The sequence below is a fragment of the Ursus maritimus genome, assembly GCF_017311325.1.
Source record: "Ursus maritimus isolate PB19 chromosome X unlocalized genomic scaffold, ASM1731132v1 scaffold_X1, whole genome shotgun sequence".
NCBI lineage: Eukaryota > Metazoa > Chordata > Mammalia > Carnivora > Ursidae > Ursus > Ursus maritimus.
In genome coordinates this window covers 79,580,541-79,601,634 of record NW_024423319.1, presented here as the reverse complement: position 1 = coordinate 79,601,634, position 21,094 = coordinate 79,580,541, and the positions used below count along the sequence as shown (strand labels likewise).

Sequence of the window (21,094 nt, the reverse complement as noted above, 5' to 3'; positions counted from 1 at the left end):
GGGTTTGAGAAAAGCCTTTTCTTACTTTGCTGAGGCTGTAGAGGTCTAAGATCCGCCGTTCTACATTAGGAATCTTTAAGGAGGAGCCCTGGATTTCCCAGAATTTGGCAATCTGGTCCAAGTAGTTCAGCTTCACTCTTGTCTGGGCCTGGAAAAGAAATGGCTCAAAGAGGCTGGCCTCCCCCTCCACCTGACCCGTCTTCTGGCCTAATCTTAGGAGAGAAGAAAGGGTACAGAGCAGCCCACCATCCAGGGCCTCTCCCAGTGAAATGGGTCCCAGGCTCTAGGCAGTGCTTAGCCCACCTCTCTCTCATCTCTGCCACCTTCTAGTCAATAGGATAAGCCCAAGGTCCCAACACGGAGAAGGTCGAGTCACAACAGCCACAGCTTTACATGCACACCCTCTCAATCTCTCTGACAGGGCTGTGTGAGGATCATCATCTCTTTTACAGAGAGCCTTCCTTACGTCACAGAGCAGGTACCAAGAGATCCAAATGTCAAAAAACTTAAGTTTTAGCTATTCCCTGCTACTGATTTGCTGTATAGCCTTGAACAAATTGGTTCTACTCTCTGGACCTCCATCTTCAGATTATAAAAGCGAAATAAAATAACTGCTCAGTCCACTTACTCCAGAAGGGTGGACTTACAAGAGAGACAAGTGAAGGTTCTCTGGAACCTCTAAAACTGTATCTAAGCTCTAGGCACATTTCAGAGATTGAAGGCTCCAAAAGAGCACATTTACCTCTTCTTATGCACCACAAAACTTGTCCCATGGTGGCTAAAGGCTGACAGTGCATGCTGAAGAACTAAGAGATAGTGTACCAAAGCAGCACTAGCACCCTGTCAACACCGGACTGGATGTGGGCCAAGGATCCTGGAAACAAGGCATGTACCATGCTTCCCTGAAATTTCAGTGACCTAAGAAAGGCTCCCCAAGGCCCCAAGTCTAGCACCACCTTGCACGGGTCAGAGGGCCTGATTCTAGGGAGAACTAGAGAAGTCATTACCATTCACCACCTTGCTCAGATCCCACTAGAGGAACAGAAACAGTTCTATTTCATAGATGGGGAAAACTAAGGTCTATTTGTAGAAAGAAACAACCTATGGCTCTTTAGCTGTGAGAACCTGGAAGAGGCCAGGAACTCTACTCCCTGCACCTTAACCCCTTAGCTTTCCAATCTTGGCCTCATCCCTGCTCTTCCCCATCATTAGCCAGCACAGTATCTCTAGAAAACCTGTTCTTGTCCCATGCTAGCCGACATCTTGTACTAGCTGTACCCCCACAGACTTGGTCAGATCCATTTCTTTAAGAAACTTATACCCCCTTCATGAGAGGATTTTTGCTCTGACCAGGACAGCACATAGACTGACTCTAGAACAGTGGTTCTCAATGAGGAGAACAATTTTGCCCCCTGCCCCTGGGGCCATTTAGCAATGCCTGGAGACACTTTTGGTTGCCATTACTAGGAAAAGGAATTGCTGGCATCCATCAGGTGGAAGGAAGCCAGAGATGCTGATACACATCCTAAAATGCACAGGACAGCCCCTACATGACAAAAATTTATCTAGGCCAAAATGTCAATAGTATCAAGGTTGAGGAACTGTGGTCTAGAAACAAGTAAGCCTTTACGTCATGGGTTTCCAGTCAGGCCTAATACACCCCCTCCCCAGGACATCTAGTAGGGTTCGTGGATATGTAACAATGAGGTAGAAAAGTGGCAGTAAACTTCTAAACTACATCTTCCATGGGAAACTCCAGGATCTTTCCCAGAACTGGCTTCAAAGCATCCACTCTCATTAACCCAGGGCATTCTCAAGCCCTTAGTGGAGAACCTCACCTATCCTGCAAAGGGCCTGGACTTCCTGTACAGAACAAAAGGGAGAGGGAAAAGCCTACCTGCCTGACCCCGGTTCAAATTTATAACCATTCTAGCCTCCATATGGATCGGTTCTTGTGTTGTTCCTGCCCATCCACCTCACATCCCACCTTACTAAGCCCCATAGAAGGAAGGTAGGAAGCACAGGGCTGTGGATGAACTGGATAATAAGGCCACATTCAGCTGGCCAAGAAAGACCTCAGCCAACCCATTTCCCTTTTCTTGATTCAGGTATGATAGGTTAGCTGACAGGAGAGCTTCAGAAGTAGCAAACCTTTAGGGAAATGGACACGCCCAGTCTTTGAGCTATCAGACTGGAGACGATAAATGCTCCTGCTCTTGGTTATAGTCAGAGCTCTAAAGCTTCCTGCATGACCTCCGTGCAACTTCACAGAAGAGAGAATAAAGGCCGAGTCGGGTAAAGTACCTTAGCCTGAGAAGGAATGAGGGAAGTGGGATCAGAGCTCAGATATCCATTCGCCCAACCCTGCCACCAGCTGCTAGTCTTCTCACCTCTAGTTCATTCAGCCTCTGGATTCGGGGAGTAAACCTGAAGTTGTCCACTTCTACAGCAAAGGGTGGCTGCCAGTCCTGGAGGTTACAGAGGGGAAAGGGAGTCGGGTTATTCCAGCACAGTGTAAGACCAGAGGGCAGCACAGGCAGCTCAGCATCCCGTTTGTGCCTTCCCAGACCTTTGGCCACCCCAGACCCTTTAACCTGGCAAACACCCAACCCACTACCCCCCCCCCCGAACTCACAACAGGGCCCTAGTAGCCCCTCATGTCCACACTCAATGCCCCAAGCACATGTCCTGGGAAATTTCTCCCAAGTCCCTCCCAACAATACAGCACCAGGATTTCAAGAAACAGAGATTTGGGGCCCAAAATAGTTGATCCCAAACTCTCCCTACATCCACATTAACTCCTTGTTCCGCAGGCATGTGCGGTAGGACACAGGCTGGAAGTACTGGTAAGCACAAAGGATCTGGAGTCAGAAGACTTTGGCTCATGATCTAGCTCTGCTACTTATGAGCTATGGGATTTTACCTTTCTGAGTCTGTTTTCTCATCTGTAAGGTGGGAATATGAACACTTGCCCTGGCTTCCTCATAAGACTGATATGGAAAATTTAATTGGTTTTTAAATGAAAATGTTATCCAAAGGAGTCGTCCTTAAGACTTGCTATCTTAAGCTGACCCCACACATGCAGGGTAGTTCAGCTCCGATTCTGGCAGGATTTAAAGGTTTGGGCCTTCAATGTCTGTTCTCTCATGTAAAGGGCCTAATACAAACACTGCAGGGAAAAGCAAGAATCTGCATCACTCACCCAGTCTGGAAGGCTTCCTGTGGGTCCTCTCTCAAACACCTGCCCAGTACAGGAAGAGGCGGGGGTGGGTGGGGGTGGGGGGTGGGGTTAGTGATGGAATACCCAACTGTGGTGGCAAAGAATGGGAGAATTTGGGGAGGAGGAAGGAAGTCAGGGAAAGATAATGAAAGGGGGGGGGTGACTCTGCCCAGCCAAGTTGGAGCCTATTGTGTCTTACCCAAAGGGTGGTTGTGGGGAGCCCCTCACTGATGCCCTCCCCCCCAAAACCTCCCATGCAGTCCTCTTCTCCCCAGAGCCCCGGCTCCTGTCACAGTGGTAAAAAGAACCTAGAGTAACCTAGACCAGTGCCCTTGTTTTACAAATGGGGAAAATGAGGTCCAGAGAAGAAATATGGTTTCTCCAAAATCACATACTGATTTAGTGGCAGAGCCAAGGCTAGAACCCATGTCTTCTGATCTCCAGTCCAAGGCTCTTTGCACTACACCAGGATACCAGTGTTCATACACACACACATGCATACATATGGAAGCCGGTGGTAGTAAAAGAGAAGAAAAAGCTGTTGGCCTCTTCTGCACATACACTTTTAGAAAAGAAGCCAGAGGACTCATACTTGCATGCACACATACTCCCCCCCAAACTCCCAGCTGAAGCAGGTTTGCAGCAAACACCTGAGGCTCAGTGAAGCACTGGCAAATTAAAAAAAGGAGAGAGAAAGAGACAGAGAGAGGGAGAGACAGAAAAGACTAAAATGGTGTGGCTCAAGCCCAGACAAGCTCCCCGTGCCCTCTTGCCACCCATCAGTAGGACATTCCCCTTAGTGCAGGGAGAAAGGTACTCAAACCCAAAACTCCAGACACCCTTCTTTCCTGCTGAGTCAAGTTCTAGATAAGTACACCATCAAGCAACCTGACAGGAAACAGCAAAACTGAATCCTAGAACAGGAGCTGTGGGTGCAACAGATAGCTGGGGAAAGTCCAGCAAACCTCCCGGCTGGGCTCCCCCTGGGACCTACGAGCTCCCTCATCCTGCCTTTGGTTTCACACACCTGTGTGCCAAATACACCAGTATTATCAGGATGGTGATAAAAAAGCTGGCTACCTAATGCAGGAAGCAAGGCCCTTCCAAGATCCCCTGGGTCTACTCTAGGGTACCAACACTCTCTTCCCACCCACCTTCCCCAAGACTAGTAGTCAACCGTCTAGCAACTCAAAACCCAAATCACCCTTCTTCAGGCAAACCTCCAATTTCCAAGCACCCACCCATACACAGGTTCCCACTCTGGGCCCAAGCACCACTTGGGCAAGTGCTTCAAATTCCAGCTAGAAGGCCTGGCTGCCTAAAGGTGGCGTAGGAGCAGCCCTATAGGAGGAAAAAAACCGAACAAAACCAGAGAGACCAGGTCTCCTGGATCAGAGGGAAGCACACTATTGAGGTAGAGACCAGAAGCACAACAAAAGATGGCCCCCTGCAGGTGTGTGTCTCTCTCTCTTACATACACACACACACACACACACACACACACACACACACGTGAAACATGTCACTTTTCCCTTTCCTGGTCCCCCAAGGAAGGGTAACAACACCTGCACAAGGCCAGGCTGCCCGTAAGTCCAAGCAGAAACCTGGAAATACAGGCCTTAGCCACCCCCTATGTCAGATACACTTCTTTCCCACAGATCTGTGGCTAAACACCAGAAAACACCAAGCTGGATAAGGAGGCCTATGGTGCCCTCCTCAGGTGGCAGTGACGCTTCCCATCCCTTTTCAGACAGGAGACACCCGCTCAAAAACACCCTGTTCCAGGGGTGCCTGGGTGGCTCAGTCGTTAAGCGTCTGCCTTCGGCTCAGGGCATGATCCTGGCGTTCTGGGATCGAGCCCCACATCAGGCTCCTCTGCTGGGAGCCTGCTTCTTCCTCTCCCACTCCCCCTGCTTGTGTTCCCTCTCTCGCTGTTTCTCTCTGTCAAATAAATAAATAAAATCTTAAAACAAAACAAAACAAAACAAAACAAAACAAAACAAAAAAAACACACCCTGTTCCAAACTCAATTCCTGCCTTTGGAATCCCAAGTGGTGACTGAACAACTCATATCATCATTTCTCCTCCATGCCAGCAAGGTGGCAGCCTATCCTAGCCCTTGGGGGACTTCTTGCAGCCTGAAGCCAGGCCTAGGAACAAAGATATGCCCTTTGTCGTTGACCTCTGGGAATCAAGTGTTCTAAAGGAGACAGACTTCCATAGCTCCATTCTGTTTTTGGGAGTCCAAGAATCCCCTTTCCTCTGGGACCTGCTACATCCTGGGACAGTACATAGTACAAATCTTCTGAGAAAGACTCATACCCCATTGCCAAGTTGATTGGTCCAAGCCTATCCATAGAAGTCAAGTCGGGGGGGTGATGTGCAGGGAAGGATATTGCCTTCAACTAGGAAAAGAAGGGGACAATTCCCTAAACGTATCTCAGGGGAGCCAAACAGAACATTCCCCGCGAGACTTATTTCCTGACTGATCTGCCAGCACATTATCATAGATGGATTGGTTTGGCAGGGTGTGAGTAAATATGAGTCAACCCACATAGAAGCAAACCAATGACCACATCAAACACCTTCGCAGTCACAGTAATTACCACTTATCTAGCGCCTACTACATAGACTCTACCTAGTTTAATCCAATTCTTGAAATAACCATTCATAGGACTCATTTCACAGGCTCAGAGAGATTAAGTTACTTGTCCAAGGTCACACAGCTGGTAAGCTGCACAGTGGAATTTTGAACTCAGGTCTGTCTCCATTTACAGCTGTGGTCTTTCCACTACACCACATTGCCTGCCTTATGGGAAGTGATGACAATAAACGGAAAAATGGCCTTATTCAGTGCAGCCTTGACCTGGGTGGTCCGGGGTAACTAAGAGATGTGCAGGTACCTCTCTGAACTCTCCCCGGCCCACTAAGCATCCCTGTTTTGAACCTTACCGGGAATGAATCTGAAAGGCGGAGTGGAAGTGAGGGTGGGTCTCTGACCCCCAGGTCCCTTGGGGGCCTCACACGAGAGGACCCCCTGGCCCCATCACCCTTTCTCCGACCCCGCGGCACATCCACAGGGGTCCCAGCCACCCCGTTTTCCCACACCTCGAGATACCCTCCGCCCCAGAGTCCTCCGCCAGCTACCCTAGTTCTTCATCCCCGGCCTTGCCGGCGGCGACCACAGACCCCGGGCCTTACCGCGGGTGGGCGGATCTTGCAAATGCCCGACTTCTCGGCGATGGGCCTGATTTTCGCGATGTAGCCCAGAGGGTCTCGGAACTCGGCCCAGCTAGGCTCGAACACCGGGCACTCCGGCGGCGGCAGGAAGTCGTCGGACCCCGGCTCCATGGTGGGCCCTAGGACTGGAGGGCTCGGACCACCCTTAAGGACTCATGGCGGACGCCGCTGTATGAAGCCGAGGCACTGCTCGGAGACTAGGCCCTAAGCGGGGCGGCCGCCGCCCGCCGAGGGCCTTGGGGGGCGTGTAGCTGCCACGCTCTGAGAGGCTCAGGCTAGCGCTACTGCTACCGCCTCTTCGTCCTGCTCCGTTCCTTCCAAACTCTGCCGCTGCCTCCCAACTACCGCAGCCTTCACCACTACAGTTACCTCCCAGCAGCCGCGGCCTTCACCGCCGCCGCCGCCATCTTGGTTTGTCAGCGTCTCCCCCTCCCCTCACCACAACAAACCGAATCCCTCCGCGGTGTGTCCCTCCGAGCCTCGTATACCTTGCGTGAGGCCAAGCCCTAGGAAACTTTCATCCCGTGGGGACCGAGCTGAATCTGCTGTGTAGGTTCCCTATTTGGAAGCGGGAACTCAAAAGTACCTCCCAGACTGAGAGAAAATAGTCCACCACGGCGGCGGAGGAGCAAATTTGTAATTAAACTGCCGGATCCTTTTTCCGGATGGACCGGCGGCGCACGTTTAAAGGCCAGTGGTGCGCATGCGCGTTATGAAGACAGACCGGAAGAGGAGCTGGCGTTGGTGGGTGGTGGGCCCAAACTGGCTCCCCCTCTATGACCTCAGCTCTGGCGTGGGCCCCGCCCCAGCATTTTCTTCTTCAGGGTCTTTCCGGTGTGGGCCGTAGAAGGCGGCTTTGGGTGCTTGATTGCTAGGGACCCCTTATGCTGGCAAGCATGTTGGGAAAGACTTAGAGAGCTCCCAACACCTTTGGGGCTTTGTAAGAAGGAAAGCAAGATGTAGCTCACCCCCTGGGGATTATTGATTTTTAGAATTCTGGGTCCCAAGGAGAGGAAGGAAATATATATTTCATCCAAGGTTATGTGTAGCGGCCTCTCAAGAGATGGGACTTCCATTCAAACCTCGCAAAGAGTCATTGTCAGTCAGCATTTTAATGAACACATTGAATTGTTCTGTATGCACTTTTATTGTGTGTACATTTATAGAATTGACTCTTATAAAATAGGCCTGAGTGTATATATATTTTGATTGTTGGATGTTTAACAACAGCATATTTACCTATCGCCTACCAGTGCCTACTGTATGAAACACCTACCATTTGTGAGCCTAATGTGTACTTACCAAACATCTGTGTACATAGGTTGTATTTATTGTGTATAGCCCCTGTCATATGCATTTGAGTGCCTACTATGTGTACATCTACTCCTATTCCGTGCATGTTCATTGAGCAGTTTCTGAACAGGTTTATTGCAACTACTTTGAGTATCAGACCAGTACTTTGCCCACACATCAGGCATCTGCAGCCTTTGAGCATTATGTTATTCCTTGGTTGTGGGCCTATTGCATATAGTTTGAACACCTACTGTGGACATATTAGAGTACATGTATGCTTATTTTGTGTTCCCCCATCAGACTGAATTCCTTAAGGGCAGGGACCATGTGGCTTTATACATCCCTAGCACTTGTCATGGTAAGCAGTAAATGTTGAGTAAACAAAAGAAAAAATGAATGTATATTTTTGAGCATCCTTAGTATATATTGATTGAAAATAATATATGCTCTTTGCAATACTTCCTGTGTAGATTAAGCATCTGTTACAAGCTTGAATATGTTTGAAGCAGGAACAGTTAACTATATCATGTCCCAGTTAGGTACATCATTCTGCCTACTTCAGGACTGATCTGAAGACATCCTATCTGATAGAGCAGTGCACACCAGTAGGAGCTCACACCCTAGTGTCAGATAGGCCTAATTATTTTAATTATTATTAATCTTTGCAATTTCCCTTAACCTTTGTCCCAGGAAAGATGTAGGTCAACTTACCCATTCTGTAGATGAGGAACTAAATTCTAGAAAGATTAAACAACTTGCCCACTGTTACACAGGAAGTTGCTACCTCCTGGTCAAATGCTCTTCCTATCATTTGTTCTCACCAGGAATAGGACCAGGCAGAAGAGTGAGGAGAATGCAGAAAGTGGGAGATACGCCAGATCCTAGGCTGAAGGCAGTTCAGCCTTTCCATCAAATGCAGCTCAGTGAAGGGCAGGGAATATGAATCCGGAGTCAGGAGACCAGGTTTGGGGGCTCAGCTCAGCCCACACATCCCATAGCCTTCTTTGAGATCCTTAGCCCCGACACCTCCCCCACCATCTTCTAAGGGCAAATGGAAATTGCAGAGAGTCTTTGAAGCCAGTCAGATCTAATTCATTCATTCACAAATATTTATTAAACTCCTCTGGGGTGCCTGGGTGGCTCAGTTGGTGAAGCGTCTGCTTTTGGCTCGGGTCACGATCCTGGGGTCCTGGGATCAAGCCCGGTGTCAGGCTCCCTACTCCGCAAAAAAATAAAAATAAAACAAGCTCCTCTTATGCACCAGGCACTTTTCTGAGCCCTGGGAATAAAATGGTGACCAAGACAGATATGGTCCCTGCTTTCCTGAAGCTGACATTCACCATCAGAGATCTGCTAAGTACCTCTTTGTTAGTCTTGATTTTCTCATTTATCCAATGAGGATCTGTAATCCCTTCCTCACAGGGTAGTTATGAAGATTAGAGATAATGATAACTGCCATTCATCAAGGGCCAAGGGCTATGAAGTAGGTATTGTTATCCCTGTTTTACACATAAAGGGACTGAAGTTCAGGGAAGTATAAATTTATGACGTCATATGGCTAGCCAGTGGCAGAGCTGGAATTCAAACCCAGGTCTGTCTGACTGCTACACAATTCTGCTCTGCCTGTAAAAGTCTCAGATGGTGCTCCCTGCCCCCACCCCCCAACCCCAGTAAGGTGCTCAGGAAACTGGTTCCTTTCCCAACCCTTGGGTCTTGCTGGAGATCAACCTGCATCCAGGCACTGCAGAGTTAAGAATTGGGAAGCACCAGGGAGCTCATCCTGGGCTGGGGGCTAGGTCGGCCTCACCCACCCACCTGGGAGAGGGAGTCTGGTACGGAGCTGGTGCAAAGCAGTGATTGGAAGCCTTGGCTGGGCTCTCCACCACACTCACCCCATCCGTGTTTTCTGAATGGACAGGATGAGAGTGACTCTGTACCTTACTTTTTTGATTTGTAAAATAGGGTCCCTTCTAGTTCTGAAGTAGGTATGAGCTGTGAGTTCTAACTCCTGAATAGCTCTGGAATCTCTCCCTCTCCCCCCTGCTATTTTCTAATCTTCTATTCCCCTGAGAGCCATTTACTATCTCTAGCCTGGATTATCAAAAGAGCCTCCTCAAAGTATCAAGGTATCTGTGTGAATTCATGGATATATATCCATACACATAACAATAAAATGATACAGTCAAAATAATTATTCCAGGGGTGCCTGGGTGGCACAGTGGTTAAGCGTCTGCCTTCAGCTCAGGGCGTGATCCCAGCGTTCTGGGTTCGAGCCCCACATCAGGCTCCTCTGCTATGAGCCTGCTTCTTCCTCTCCCACTCCCCCTGCTTGTGTTCCCTCTCTCGCTGTCTCTATCTCTGTTAAATAAATAAAAAAAAATAATTATTCCAAATGAATTATGATAGTGGATTATAACTCATTGAAGAGTGAAATAAAAATCCATGACTCCACACTGATATACATAAATAAAATGAGGGAAAAGGAAAAGCTTTTCCCTGAAGGAAGGATGGAGTTAGAAGATCATCAACAGATGCTCAGAATTTTTCCAAGCAAAAAAGTAAGTTCTTAAAACATAGCTATGACACTGAATCTTGGCCCAAATCTTGGTTTCTAAATGCCATTCTCTACTAAAAAGAACCAGGGCTCCTTGGAAAAAGTGGCTGATTCCAAGACTGGGGCAGGGAAAGTACATGATGGGCCTGGAGCATCTTTTGGTGCCAGAAAACAAGGAAGTGCTCAAAAAAAAGATGGAGACTTGCCAAAACGACATCAGAGCCAGCTCCCAGAGGGCCTCCTGCTGGCCAGATCTGGGGCATTTTGAACATCATTATAAAGAATGATACTAATGTGTTATAACCCATCGAATACAATAGACAATCAAGAGTCCATGAGGATATAAACAAATACTTGCAGAAGAAGGGAAAGCTCTCCCTTACAGTGGAAAGCCAACTAATCCATGTAAAAAGAATGATGGCATTGGAAAATCACCATTTGGCAACCTGGAGATTCATCAGTAAATACTGGTGGGTGAAAGTTTGAGGAGAACAAGATATTTACATAATCTCAATGATGCTCTCCATGAGATGCTCATTTATCACAAAGGGGAAATGCAGTAACTTTACAGTGGGGAACACTATGTAGCTCAGTGTGTCACTGGGTCTTACTTTAGGTCCTCATAAGGCTCGGGTGAAAAAACCTATTGGCAACAGAGGAATGAGGACACACTGCCTGGCAGCTTCTGTGCTTCGGGATATGCCGTGCCTACCCTCTGAACTTCCCTCTCCCATTCCTCTCACTATGGCACTAACACATCACACACTCACACACCTCCACGCCTTTGTACACCCTACTCCTTCTGACAAATGCCCTCCTTTACCAGGGTGATTCCTACTCACCTTTCTAGACTCAGCTAAAGGGGCAGTTCCCTTCTTGCCCATCCACCCCCCACCCCAAGTTGGGTTTTCCCCTTCTTTGTACCCCCATACATGCTCTGCTCCCTTCTGGACCCATACTTAGTATCATATCTCATGGACATTATCCCTGCCAGGCTATTCCCTACTGAAGGTCTTGTCCTGCTCTGTCTAATATGGTAGCCACCACACACACGTGGCTATTTCTATTTAAATTTAAAAAAAAAATCAGTTCCTTGGGTGCACTGGCCACATTTCAAGTGCCCAATAGCCACATGTGCTAGGGGTTACTGTACTGGACAGCACAAATATAGGACATTTCCATCATCACAGACTTATTGGACAGCATGGGTCTAGGACAAAGAATTCTGTGAGAGTCTAGGACTTTGTCCTTTGTTATGTGTTGTCCCTTCCCATCCACATCCCCAAAGAGACCGGCAGTAGAACTTTTGATGGCCAGACAGCCACTGGGCTTCTTGTCTTCAGGCCCTAAAAGAAATGGGGAGGTGAGGAGACGAACTACCCCTCCTCCACAGTCTGTATGCTGAGTCTCTGGGGAGTGGAGGAATGAAGAGGTGGGGGCGGCCGGGGGGTGGGGGGGCAGCCAGAAGCTCGGTATGCAGGTTGCACCAATCAGCAAACCAACCAATGCAAAGATACCCTACTCTAAGATTCAGCTTAGAAAGAAATATACATTCATTCAAATCAACAAAATTTCAGTGTCATCTGTGCTGTGCAACACTATGGACAGCGATGATTCAGACCATTGTCACTCTTGAGCCGCTTTTGGTCTGGTGGGGAAGAATGATAACGACATGAAGGATCTCAGAGGATGTGATCAAAGGCACGTTTTGTGAGGGATGGGTCTTTTAAGCCCATCTCACAAGAGTGACGAAATCTTCATCAGGGAGGCTGGGGGAAGCACCTTTGGTGGGGGTGGGGGGAGGCACAGGTAAAATACGGAGCCGGAAAATTACACACAGGCCTTCTCAGGGAACAGTGAGTGGGTGGTCGAAGTGTGGGCGAGGAATGAGGATGAGGAGATCGACTGGGGCCACGCGGTGGAGGACCTCCAATGTCAAGACAAGAAGTTTGCGTTCGTTTCTGTAGGTGGCAGAGAACAGCTTACTGTGTGTCTGGCAGGAGGCAGGCATTTCACATGCATCTGTTAACAATTTCCCTGCAAGATTATTATCCCTATTCTACAGGTGAAAGACCAGGCTCTGAGGGGCTAGGTGATTTGCCAAGGGTAACAGGGTCAAGTCTGTGACTGAGCCAGGATTTGAGTGCTAACAGCTAAGCTTTGGGAAGACAAAACCAGCATCAAGTTGAAGGTGGGAGAATGGGGAGCAACCAAAGGCAGTCCAGCTTGGCCCACCAAGGAAGAAACAAACAAGCCAAATGCTTATTGGATTTCATTCTGGTCCTTCTGGATCTAAGCTCTTCAAAAGCTCAGGTTGGGTCCTCGAGGAGGCATCAAATGGTTAGATGGCCCCAGCTGCTTTTTCCACTTGAATGTGCATATGAAGACAAAAACCAAGACATTGGTCCAAGCTGCTAGAGAGGGGCCACCCAAACCATTCCCTCTTAGAGGCTATTCCAGACTCTAAGAAGGCACCAAAAAATGTTTACTGACTGCTGCTTCTGGGGACCCTGCTGACCCTAACCAAGAGCCAATGCTCTGCCCCATTCCTCCTGGACTCTGCCAGGACATAATTGGTGGGGCTGGAAACATGTTCATTTCCTAGGGAGGCAGGTTGGGGGACTGGAGAGTGGCCTGGCCTCAGAGTCAGGAACCCCTGTCCTGACTTGCTGTGTGGCCTTGGAAAAGACCCCTCCCTTCTCTGGACTTGTCCCCTCCCATGTAAACTGAAGAGAATCCAGCTATTTGTTACCTGACAACCTAATTAGATACATGAAAGAGCTCTTATAATGGATCTAGCCCCTGCCTTCCGGGCCCAGGTCACCCCCACGCCCCCCTACCCTCAAGGGCAGAAACATGGCTCAAGGCCCGTGCTGTGGGGGGGTGGAGGGCCCCCAGGCGTAGCCAGGCCAGCCACGAAAGGGTAAGCATAGAGGGCACAAGAGCAGAAGGAAGTCTCCAACCTGTGAAAGGAAGAGCAGGGAAATAACTTCCCGAGCACCTACTCCATGCTGTCTGCTTGACATTCATCACCGCCTGTCATCATCGTGACTTCATGTGGCAATGGCTCGTCACCTCCAGTTTTAAACCAAGAAAACCGAGACTGAGAGGGTGCTTTTCCCAAGTGTGCGTGCCTCAGTAGGGAAAACCCCAGGATTTGAACTGGATCAGCTCCAAAGCCCACACCCTTGCTGCTGTCACACAGGCAGTTAATGAGCTGAGATGGGGAAACCTCCCTCCTCCTCCACCTCCCACCCAACCAAGGCATGTCACCCACCCAGGTGCCTGAGCTGCTACCCTTAGTTCCTCACCTCCCTGGGCTAAAGGCCTCTCTCTCCATGGGCTCCACCCGGGGGAGGCGGCATAAGTAGGAGGCAGAGGCGGGAGGTGATCACAAGGTCTTTTATGAGGCATCAAATATACATTCTTATATACAAGGAGGAAAAAAGACAATGCCTGAACCCCAGCTCCTCTCCGTACAGCCCCTCCGGCTGCTGCCCTCCCCCGCCCCCAAGCCCCTGGGTCCCGGACCTTCATACAGCCAGGGTCTATCTGTCTGTACTGCAGCCCATGGTGGGGGGGGGGGGAGGAAGGAGCTGAGAAAGGAGCTGGGTATGTGGGGCAAGAAGAGGAGCTGGGGCTTGTAAAAAATATATTTATAATAAATAAACAGGGCTGTAAAGGGGCTGGAGGGGCAGCAGAGATTTTGACGGACAGAAGGACTTAGGCATCCTGGCTCCCAGCCCCCACTCTGATGGCTTCAATCTGCCTCAGGAAGGACATCATGGGCTTATGATGGCCCTCTGGGAGCCTCTCTCCCCAGGGCTGGTGCTGGGTGCCGTGCCCCAGCAAGGTGTATGTGGGCAAGATCTGTAAAGTGCATTGTCTTCAGTGGTAGGTGGGGTAGGTATAAGGGAATGGGGGGCATGCAATATGGGTGAGGGAGGGCAGTGCCCTTCTCATCCCAGACCGGAGCCCCCCCCCCCCAAACCTGTCTGAATTTTGATCAGAATAAGAACGTTGCTGTGAGAGGCAAGGTCCTGAAGCTGAAGAGGTCTGGGCTGGGGCCCACTGGAAAGAGGACAGAGGCTGGCTCCGAAGGAGAAGCTCTGTCCCTTTGGGGGGCCAGCATTAGTGGGGGCCCACTCACTGAGGGCACCGACAGCCCTGTTCCTCTGGCAGGTAGAGAGACACATGGAGGAATTTGGCCAGGCCCTGAGGTCTGAGAGAGGGCCGAGCCAGCTGACGTTTGGCCACAACGGTACAGAGCTCCCTCCGAGCCCCGCGTGGCTAGAGGCACTCTGGGGAAGCCTTCATCCTCACCACTCCTGACACCTGCCTGCCCTTCTCTACCAGCCAGAGCTGACAGGGAGCCCACACTGGCCCAGAGGTCTGAGGCCACCTCTGGGAGCGGGGGTGGGAGGGGGATGGAGAGAGGACAAAAAAAAAAAAAAAAGGATGAGGATCTCCAAAAGGTCCTCACTACTCCCCAGAGCTTGAGAGCCCTGCGTCCGGGCTTCAAGTGGCAAGGATCTTTGAATCTGGAAGGAAACCCCACGGCGACTGTTGAGGGTTAGAGGAAGGGTTCTAAGGCAGGGAGGAAGTGGGGAGAAGGACATCTCTATGTGTATATATATTTTAGAAAAACTGGGGAATCTCTTGTGGATTCCCCAGACCTCCCTGGGCCCCAGCTCACTCCCTCCGTTCATCAGACCACGGTGCTGATCCGGCTGGGCTTGGCCTTGGGGTTCGCACTGGGTGGGTTGGCCGTGCCAGGGGGCCCAGAGGCGTGCAGTGGGCCATGGGGGGAGGTGGGCGGCAGGGGCGAGTGTGGGGTATGGGGTGAGGGTGGGGGCAGGGGTGGGTAGGAAGGGTGGGGTGGGATGGGTGAGTGCGGTGACAAGGGTGACTGCGGGTGGTGAGGGTGGGAATAGGAGCCTCCTGGTGGCCGGGATCCAGGGCCCCCAGTGGCCCCCGATGCTGGCATCATCTGTGGGTGGTGGCTGAAGATGAAGTGCTTGGGGCCCTGTTTGTGGGCTGGAGGGTGCTGGGGGGCAGGACTGTACAGGGGTAGTGGGGATGTGGGCTGGTGCAGGGGGTGGCGGCCATGTGGAGCAAACTGAGGGTGTCCTCCAGCTCCCCGTCTGGGGGCCCTGCCTGGCCGGCCCAAGGTGTAGTGCTGGGGGCCTGGGACTGGGCCGTGGGCATGGAAGTGGCGATGTGGCCCCACGGGAGGGGCTGAGGCGGGCGGCGGTGGAATGGAGCCCAGCTGGGGCAGGGGTGGGGGCTGCTGAGGAGGTGGGGGGAGAGGGGGCTGCTGGGGTGGGAGGTAGGGCGGCGGGGCAGGGCCTGGTCCTTGGCAATATTGGGCATGCAGGGCCTGGAGCTTGGACTGCCCGTCGGGCAGCACCCCCAGGCCGCCGTGGCTGTGACCGTGGTGGTGGTGGTGGTGGTGGTGGTGGGTGGAAGAAGCAGATGAAGAGGAGGCAGAAGCCTGGCCTGTTGGCGGTGGTGGCATCTGGAAGGGCCCCTTGCCCCGCTTGCTTCCAAACAGGGAGCCCAGGAAGGATGAGGAGTTGGAGACGGGCCTCTGGCTCTTGTACTCCTCTGGCGGTGGGGGTGGGGGCGGAGGTGGCATCCTCTGGTGAGGGCGTGGACTGCTAATAACAGACCCCTGGAAGCGGGGAGGGAGGGAAAGTCAGGCCAGTCTAGACTTCCTAAACCCCCAACCCAAAACTCCACCCGGTCCCTGAGGGCTGGAGTTGGGGAGACAGGAACGCCAAGGGCATAAAATGAAAACCAGTAACAGTCCTGTACTTTGTACATGGAGCTCCCCAGCTTGCGGAGCTCTGCTGTCACATCCACTATCTCATCTGAGCCTCCGCCGGGAGAGGAAGAATCAGTAGGACCTCCTCCTCATCCCCATTTTGCAGGCAGGGAGAATGTTAGGCCCCGAGACACAGAGTGACTTGCTCCGGCTCAAAGAGCAGGACTTGGAGGTGAGAGCTTCTCACGGTCCAACTCCAAGGGCATCTCTACTCAGAGTCGGCCCTGGGGTTGAGAGGGGCTAGGGAGAGTGGAAGACAGACTGAGAGACAGGCAGAGTGAGGACAGACAGAGTTGAGGACAGATGGAGAGAGTGGTTGGCTGGGAGAGGCAGCCTCAAGGTTCCCATCAGGGAAGAGGGGGAAGCAACAGGTCCCCTCCTCCTCTGGGGCTCCATGGCAGGGCAGGGCTCATGCAGAGGGCGAGTGGGGCAGGAGCTGGCACTTACTTCGATGGTGCTGTCCAGCGATCCCACGCTGTTACGCCGCCCCCGCTTCCCTGCACCCACAAGCAAGGAGCCCAGCGTCAGAGCAGCAACCCCCCCTCCCCACCCTGCTGGGCTCCAGAGCTGGGTACCAGGCCTGGGCCCCTCCCGGGGACAGACACCCCTATTCCCTTTCCCCCGTTGAAGAGGGGAAGGTGGGGAGGAGGAGAGGTGGAGGAGGAGGCGTGAGAGGAGGAAAAGATGGAGAATGAGGAGAGGTGGTGCTGGAGAGATAGAAGAGGAAAGAGAGGAGGAGAGGTGGAGCAGCGAGAGAGAGGGGCTAAGACTGTGGCCCCACTTCACACTCCCTGGCCCAGACTCTGGGCTCCACCTGGTCTGACCTGGCTCCCAGGCCCCCTGCAGCGTGGCGCCGAGGGCTCTGGATAGAGGCAGGGTGTGTGCATGTGTGGCGGGTGCAGAGAAGGCTGGCGGTCAGTGATAGGAGGCAGAGAGGACACCCGGTCCCACATCTCCCCAGCCAGGGCGGGGGCCCCGAACACTTGCCTGCGTCAGAGAGGTCTCGCAGGGAACTGCTGAGCGCACCCCGTTTGAGCCCATCGCCTGCCCCATACGTGTCCTCCAGGCTGCTGCGGGCCAGCGTGCCATTCACTGAGTCCTTGGCCCCGCCGGGCTGTGAGGCGTTAGGCCGCATCATACCTTTCTGCTTCTCTAGCTCCGCTGGGTGGTAGTGGGGAAGACAGGGTGAGAAGGTCAGGGACAGAAGTGAAAGGCCACCTGACTCCATGAACCCAGCCCTCCATGAACCTCCTCCATCCTTGCCCGCTCTCTCCCCAGGCCTCCTGCTTTGCCCTCTGGACAGGCAGCACGCTCCCCTCAAACCTCAGCTCCATCTCTGAAGCCCCCCACACAGCGCCCAACCCTGTTTTGCGCCATCTCCTCTGGCTAGGTTTTCCCTCTCCGGTGCCTGCTCCTCCCACCCCTCCGGCTCCTCCCCCCTTCCTCTCGCCCTTCTTGCTCCCGGCTCCCCTGCTCACTCTCAGTCTGGTCTCCCAAACCACCCCTGCCCTTCAAAACAGAGCTTCACAGCTGCTGGTCACAGCAGGGGCAGGAAGGCCCTTCTGGATTATGGCAAAGGGCAATCATTCCAAAGTCCGCTCAGTTCTCAGATATCTTGCTCCAGAGCAGAGGGCTCCTGGAAGGACAGGAGCAGGAAACCAACAGGAATCGAAGCCTTTATTATATGCCAGCAGTGTGCTGGGAGCTGTGCGTACTTGACCTCGCTCAATCTCACAACAGTTCAGAGGTAAGTATTACCATCCAAGTTTTTCAGAGGAAGAAACTGAGAACCCGAGAAGTCATAGAGCTTGCCCAGGGTCATATAACTGGAAATGGGGAGCTGAGATTCTGGAAGCAGGTCTGCCTGAATCCAAAGCCTGCATTCTCTAGCCTCTTTACACCCCCACCTCCCTGAGGAGGTCACGGAGACTTCTATCGCCTTTCCCCTCATCTTGGTGTGCTCACCCCTCTCTGAATATCCCCTGGGTCTCAAGGATCTGGTGAACTGAAATGTGTGACCCTGCCTTGCTGAGGAGTAGCGTCGACCCTGGAACCATGAAGAGCTCACCAAGCAGCTGTCCACTGCCTCAGTTTCTCTCTCTGTGTCTGCCTGCCTCTTTCTCCTCAACACCATGTTACTTAACTGTGACTGCTTAGCCTGGAGAAGAGAAAACTTGGAGGGCATCGAGTGGAATGAGATGTAATCACTATTTCCCATTATATATGCTGAAAATTACTTGATGTGGCCTCTGGGGGCCAGAAGGATGGGTGATGGGGACTCAGCTCAGGAACTGGAATGTGGGATGAGAACATCTCGTCTACCTTACCTCATCGAATCTCCACAGCTGTGTGAAGGAGATTTCATCTTCCCAATGTCATGTATGAAGAAATTGGGGCTCGGGGAGTCAGGCAACTTGCCCCAGTTTACCTAAATAGTAAGTAGCAAACCTGGGATCTGAAACTAGAGTCCCATCTCCAGAACCCCGATTCTTCTCCCTGCTGCCTTTCAACAGAAGGAAGAGTTGGTTCATAATTAGGGCTTGGAGTAATAATCTGCTGTTCAGAGGTAATGAGCCCGTCGTCACTGAAGGTATTCAAGCAGAGGCTGAAAGGTTCCTAGGATGAGGGCAGGAAGGCTGGACAAGCTAACCCTCAACCCCAAGATTCTCAGAGGACAGGATTCTTGGTGTTTGCAGGGTGCTGTGTCAGGAAAAGGAGAAAGAGGTGCCGCTGGGCTACTCACACTCCACACGGTATTTCTCCATCTCCTGCACCTCAGCAATGGACTCGCGCAAGTCGGATGTGAAGCGCAGCCGGTCCTGGAGGCTGGGGGCATTGAAGATGATGAGGACTTTGCGTTCCCCGCCAGGTACTGCGGACAGCAGCTTGATCCCAAACTGGTAGTCTGTGGGGAAGGGGGAGGTCGGGCACCTCTGTCAGGACTGAAGCGATGTGGCTCAGACGTGAATTGATTTTTCTACCGTCTAACTCGGATCCAGCCTCCTCTCTGCTCATGCATCTTTAGTGGCTCCCCTTTGTCCCCCCAAAGTCCCCAAACTCCTGGTAGTCATGGCCCCGTTACTCCCTATACTCCAGATATGCAGGCAAGCTGAAGTCTAGCTGCTCTCTCAAACTCCTTCCTTCACACCTCTGCCTCTACTCACATTGCTTCTGCTGCCACCCAACAAAGCACCTGTGGCTCAGTCCTTCAGAGCGCAGAGTGATCACCATCTCTTCGGCCCACCAGAAAACATACACACTGCGGTTCCCTGCCAGACCACAAGCTCCTCAGGGCACAGACCCAAATTACACTTCACCCTGGCCTGCTCTGCATCCCAGGACCAAGTCGGTGCTTTGGAGACCTTAGTCCCATTGTAAAGCCTCCAAAAAACTGGAGGTTGCTATGGATGAAGGATGAGCACAGGGGCCATGGCATAGACTTTTGGGATGCTAGGATCCAAGAAGGGACTCACATGAATTCTGGAAGAGCTGCATGTGCATTTCCACGAGAGGAAAGGACTGACGAAAGCTGTACGTCACCAAGATCTTCTTCTTCTGGAAAATTTTGGTGACCTTTGGCAGGGGGTGGGAAAAAGACAAGAGGCAGGGCTTGGGGTGGGGACTTTCCACATGACACCTCTTTCTCATAGCCACCCTCCCCTCCCACCGCCACTAGCGGACATATACACACAAACACACATACCCATGAGTTGGGAAGAACTGAAGCTTGAGAACAGGAGAGACGGGAGAAAATGCAAGTTCCTGATGTAATGACGACGCACAACAGGCATTTACGATTTTTACAGGAAGTAACTGAATGCTGTTCTCTCCAGAAAGCCTGTTCTATCTAACATCTCACACAGACTCCCCCACCCCGCCCCCTTCTCCAAGCTTCCAGAATGCTGCTTCAAGTGCCTTTCACTATGACGCTTTAGGTGAGCACGCTGAGGGTGTGGTCGCCCCCTGCTGGACCAGGAGCGCCAAGAGGAGTCTGGTTTTCCTGTCTCTTGCCCATCCCTGAAGAACCCAGCAAACAATGGCAAATGCCAATGAACCCATGTCTAGAGTTAACTTGTCTTCCTCTCAATAGCCCAAGGTCTTTACCAAGTACTTGGGCACTCTGGATTCAACCACCATAGGCTGTGAACACCTCGGACAGTCTACAAGTGGTGTTTAAAAGCAAAGTATTTCATTTCAGGATGGTTACAGCGCACGGTTATGCAGAGCATTTTTTTTTTTTAGTCCTTTGGACTGTAAGCTCCCAAGAACAAGGACTGAGTCTCACTCATCTCTGTGAACCCAGTACCTACCATGGGGCTGGACACACACAGGCATCCGTGCGTGACAGGTGGTGAGACATTTACTCAGCCTCTGTGTGGGCCAGGCACTCCTTTGGGTTAGGCTATTCCACATCTGACTTCTTAACTCCATCCTCATGACAACCCCATGAGATAGGGATTAGCCCCACCTCACAGAGGAGGAAATTAAGGCTTAGAGAAGGCATCAGAGGGGCTTCAACTAAAGCGGCAATGCTCAACTAGGGGTGACTTTGAACCCCAAGGGACATCTAGCAACGTCTGGAAACAGTTTTGGTTGAAGGATTGCTACTGGTATCTAGTAGGTCGAGACCGGGGGTGCTGCTAAATGTCCTCCAGTGCACAGGACAGCCCCCACAACGAAGAGTTACCCCGCCCCAAATGTCAACAGTGTTGAGATTGAGAAATCCTGTTCTAAAGAAGAGAAGACCATGGGGGTCGGGGGGCGGGGGGCTCAGGTCACTGTCCTCAAATCCCTGAGGAGCCGTCTCAGCACAGGAGAGCACTTGTTCTTTCTGATTGCAAGGGCCTGGGGAAGATGGTTAGAGGAAACCCATTGGGAGATAGTTTCTACCAATCAGTGCTGTCTAACCAGGAAACTGGCTGCCTTGGAGGAAGGCGGCCTTCTGTCTCCACAGTCATGC

The 21,094-nt window shown here is 51.8% G+C and overlaps 2 protein-coding genes across 5 annotated transcripts in view; both read right to left on the bottom strand.

The window, feature by feature from the left end:
* KDM5C (lysine demethylase 5C) overlaps nucleotides 1-6,920 on the bottom strand; it is a 36,208-nt gene extending 29,288 nt beyond the window's left edge. Inside the window, exons 1-3 of one of the 3 annotated variants that reach the window (XM_040631388.1) lie at nucleotides 6,422-6,920; nucleotides 2,391-2,468; nucleotides 26-148 (exon numbers count right to left, since the gene is read on the bottom strand). In XM_040631388.1, the coding sequence (XP_040487322.1) occupies nucleotides 26-148; nucleotides 2,391-2,468; nucleotides 6,422-6,571 (351 nt within the window). In that variant the 5' untranslated portion in view covers nucleotides 6,572-6,920. The remainder of the gene's footprint in view (nucleotides 1-25; nucleotides 149-2,390; nucleotides 2,469-6,421) is intronic. The other 2 variants (XM_040631386.1, XM_040631389.1) reach the window with 2 other exon arrangements.
* Nucleotides 6,921-13,695: 6,775 nt separating this feature from the next.
* The window catches only part of IQSEC2 (IQ motif and Sec7 domain ArfGEF 2), an 81,811-nt gene continuing 74,412 nt past the window's right edge, over nucleotides 13,696-21,094 (bottom strand). For both annotated transcript variants that reach the window (XM_040631359.1, XM_040631366.1), the window contains 5 exons: nucleotides 19,608-19,707; nucleotides 18,878-19,039; nucleotides 17,122-17,295; nucleotides 16,582-16,631; nucleotides 13,696-15,981 (listed from right to left, as the gene is read on the bottom strand). In XM_040631359.1, coding sequence (XP_040487293.1) covers nucleotides 15,016-15,981; nucleotides 16,582-16,631; nucleotides 17,122-17,295; nucleotides 18,878-19,039; nucleotides 19,608-19,707 — 1,452 coding nt within the window. In that variant the 3' untranslated portion in view covers nucleotides 13,696-15,015. The remainder of the gene's footprint in view (nucleotides 15,982-16,581; nucleotides 16,632-17,121; nucleotides 17,296-18,877; nucleotides 19,040-19,607; nucleotides 19,708-21,094) is intronic.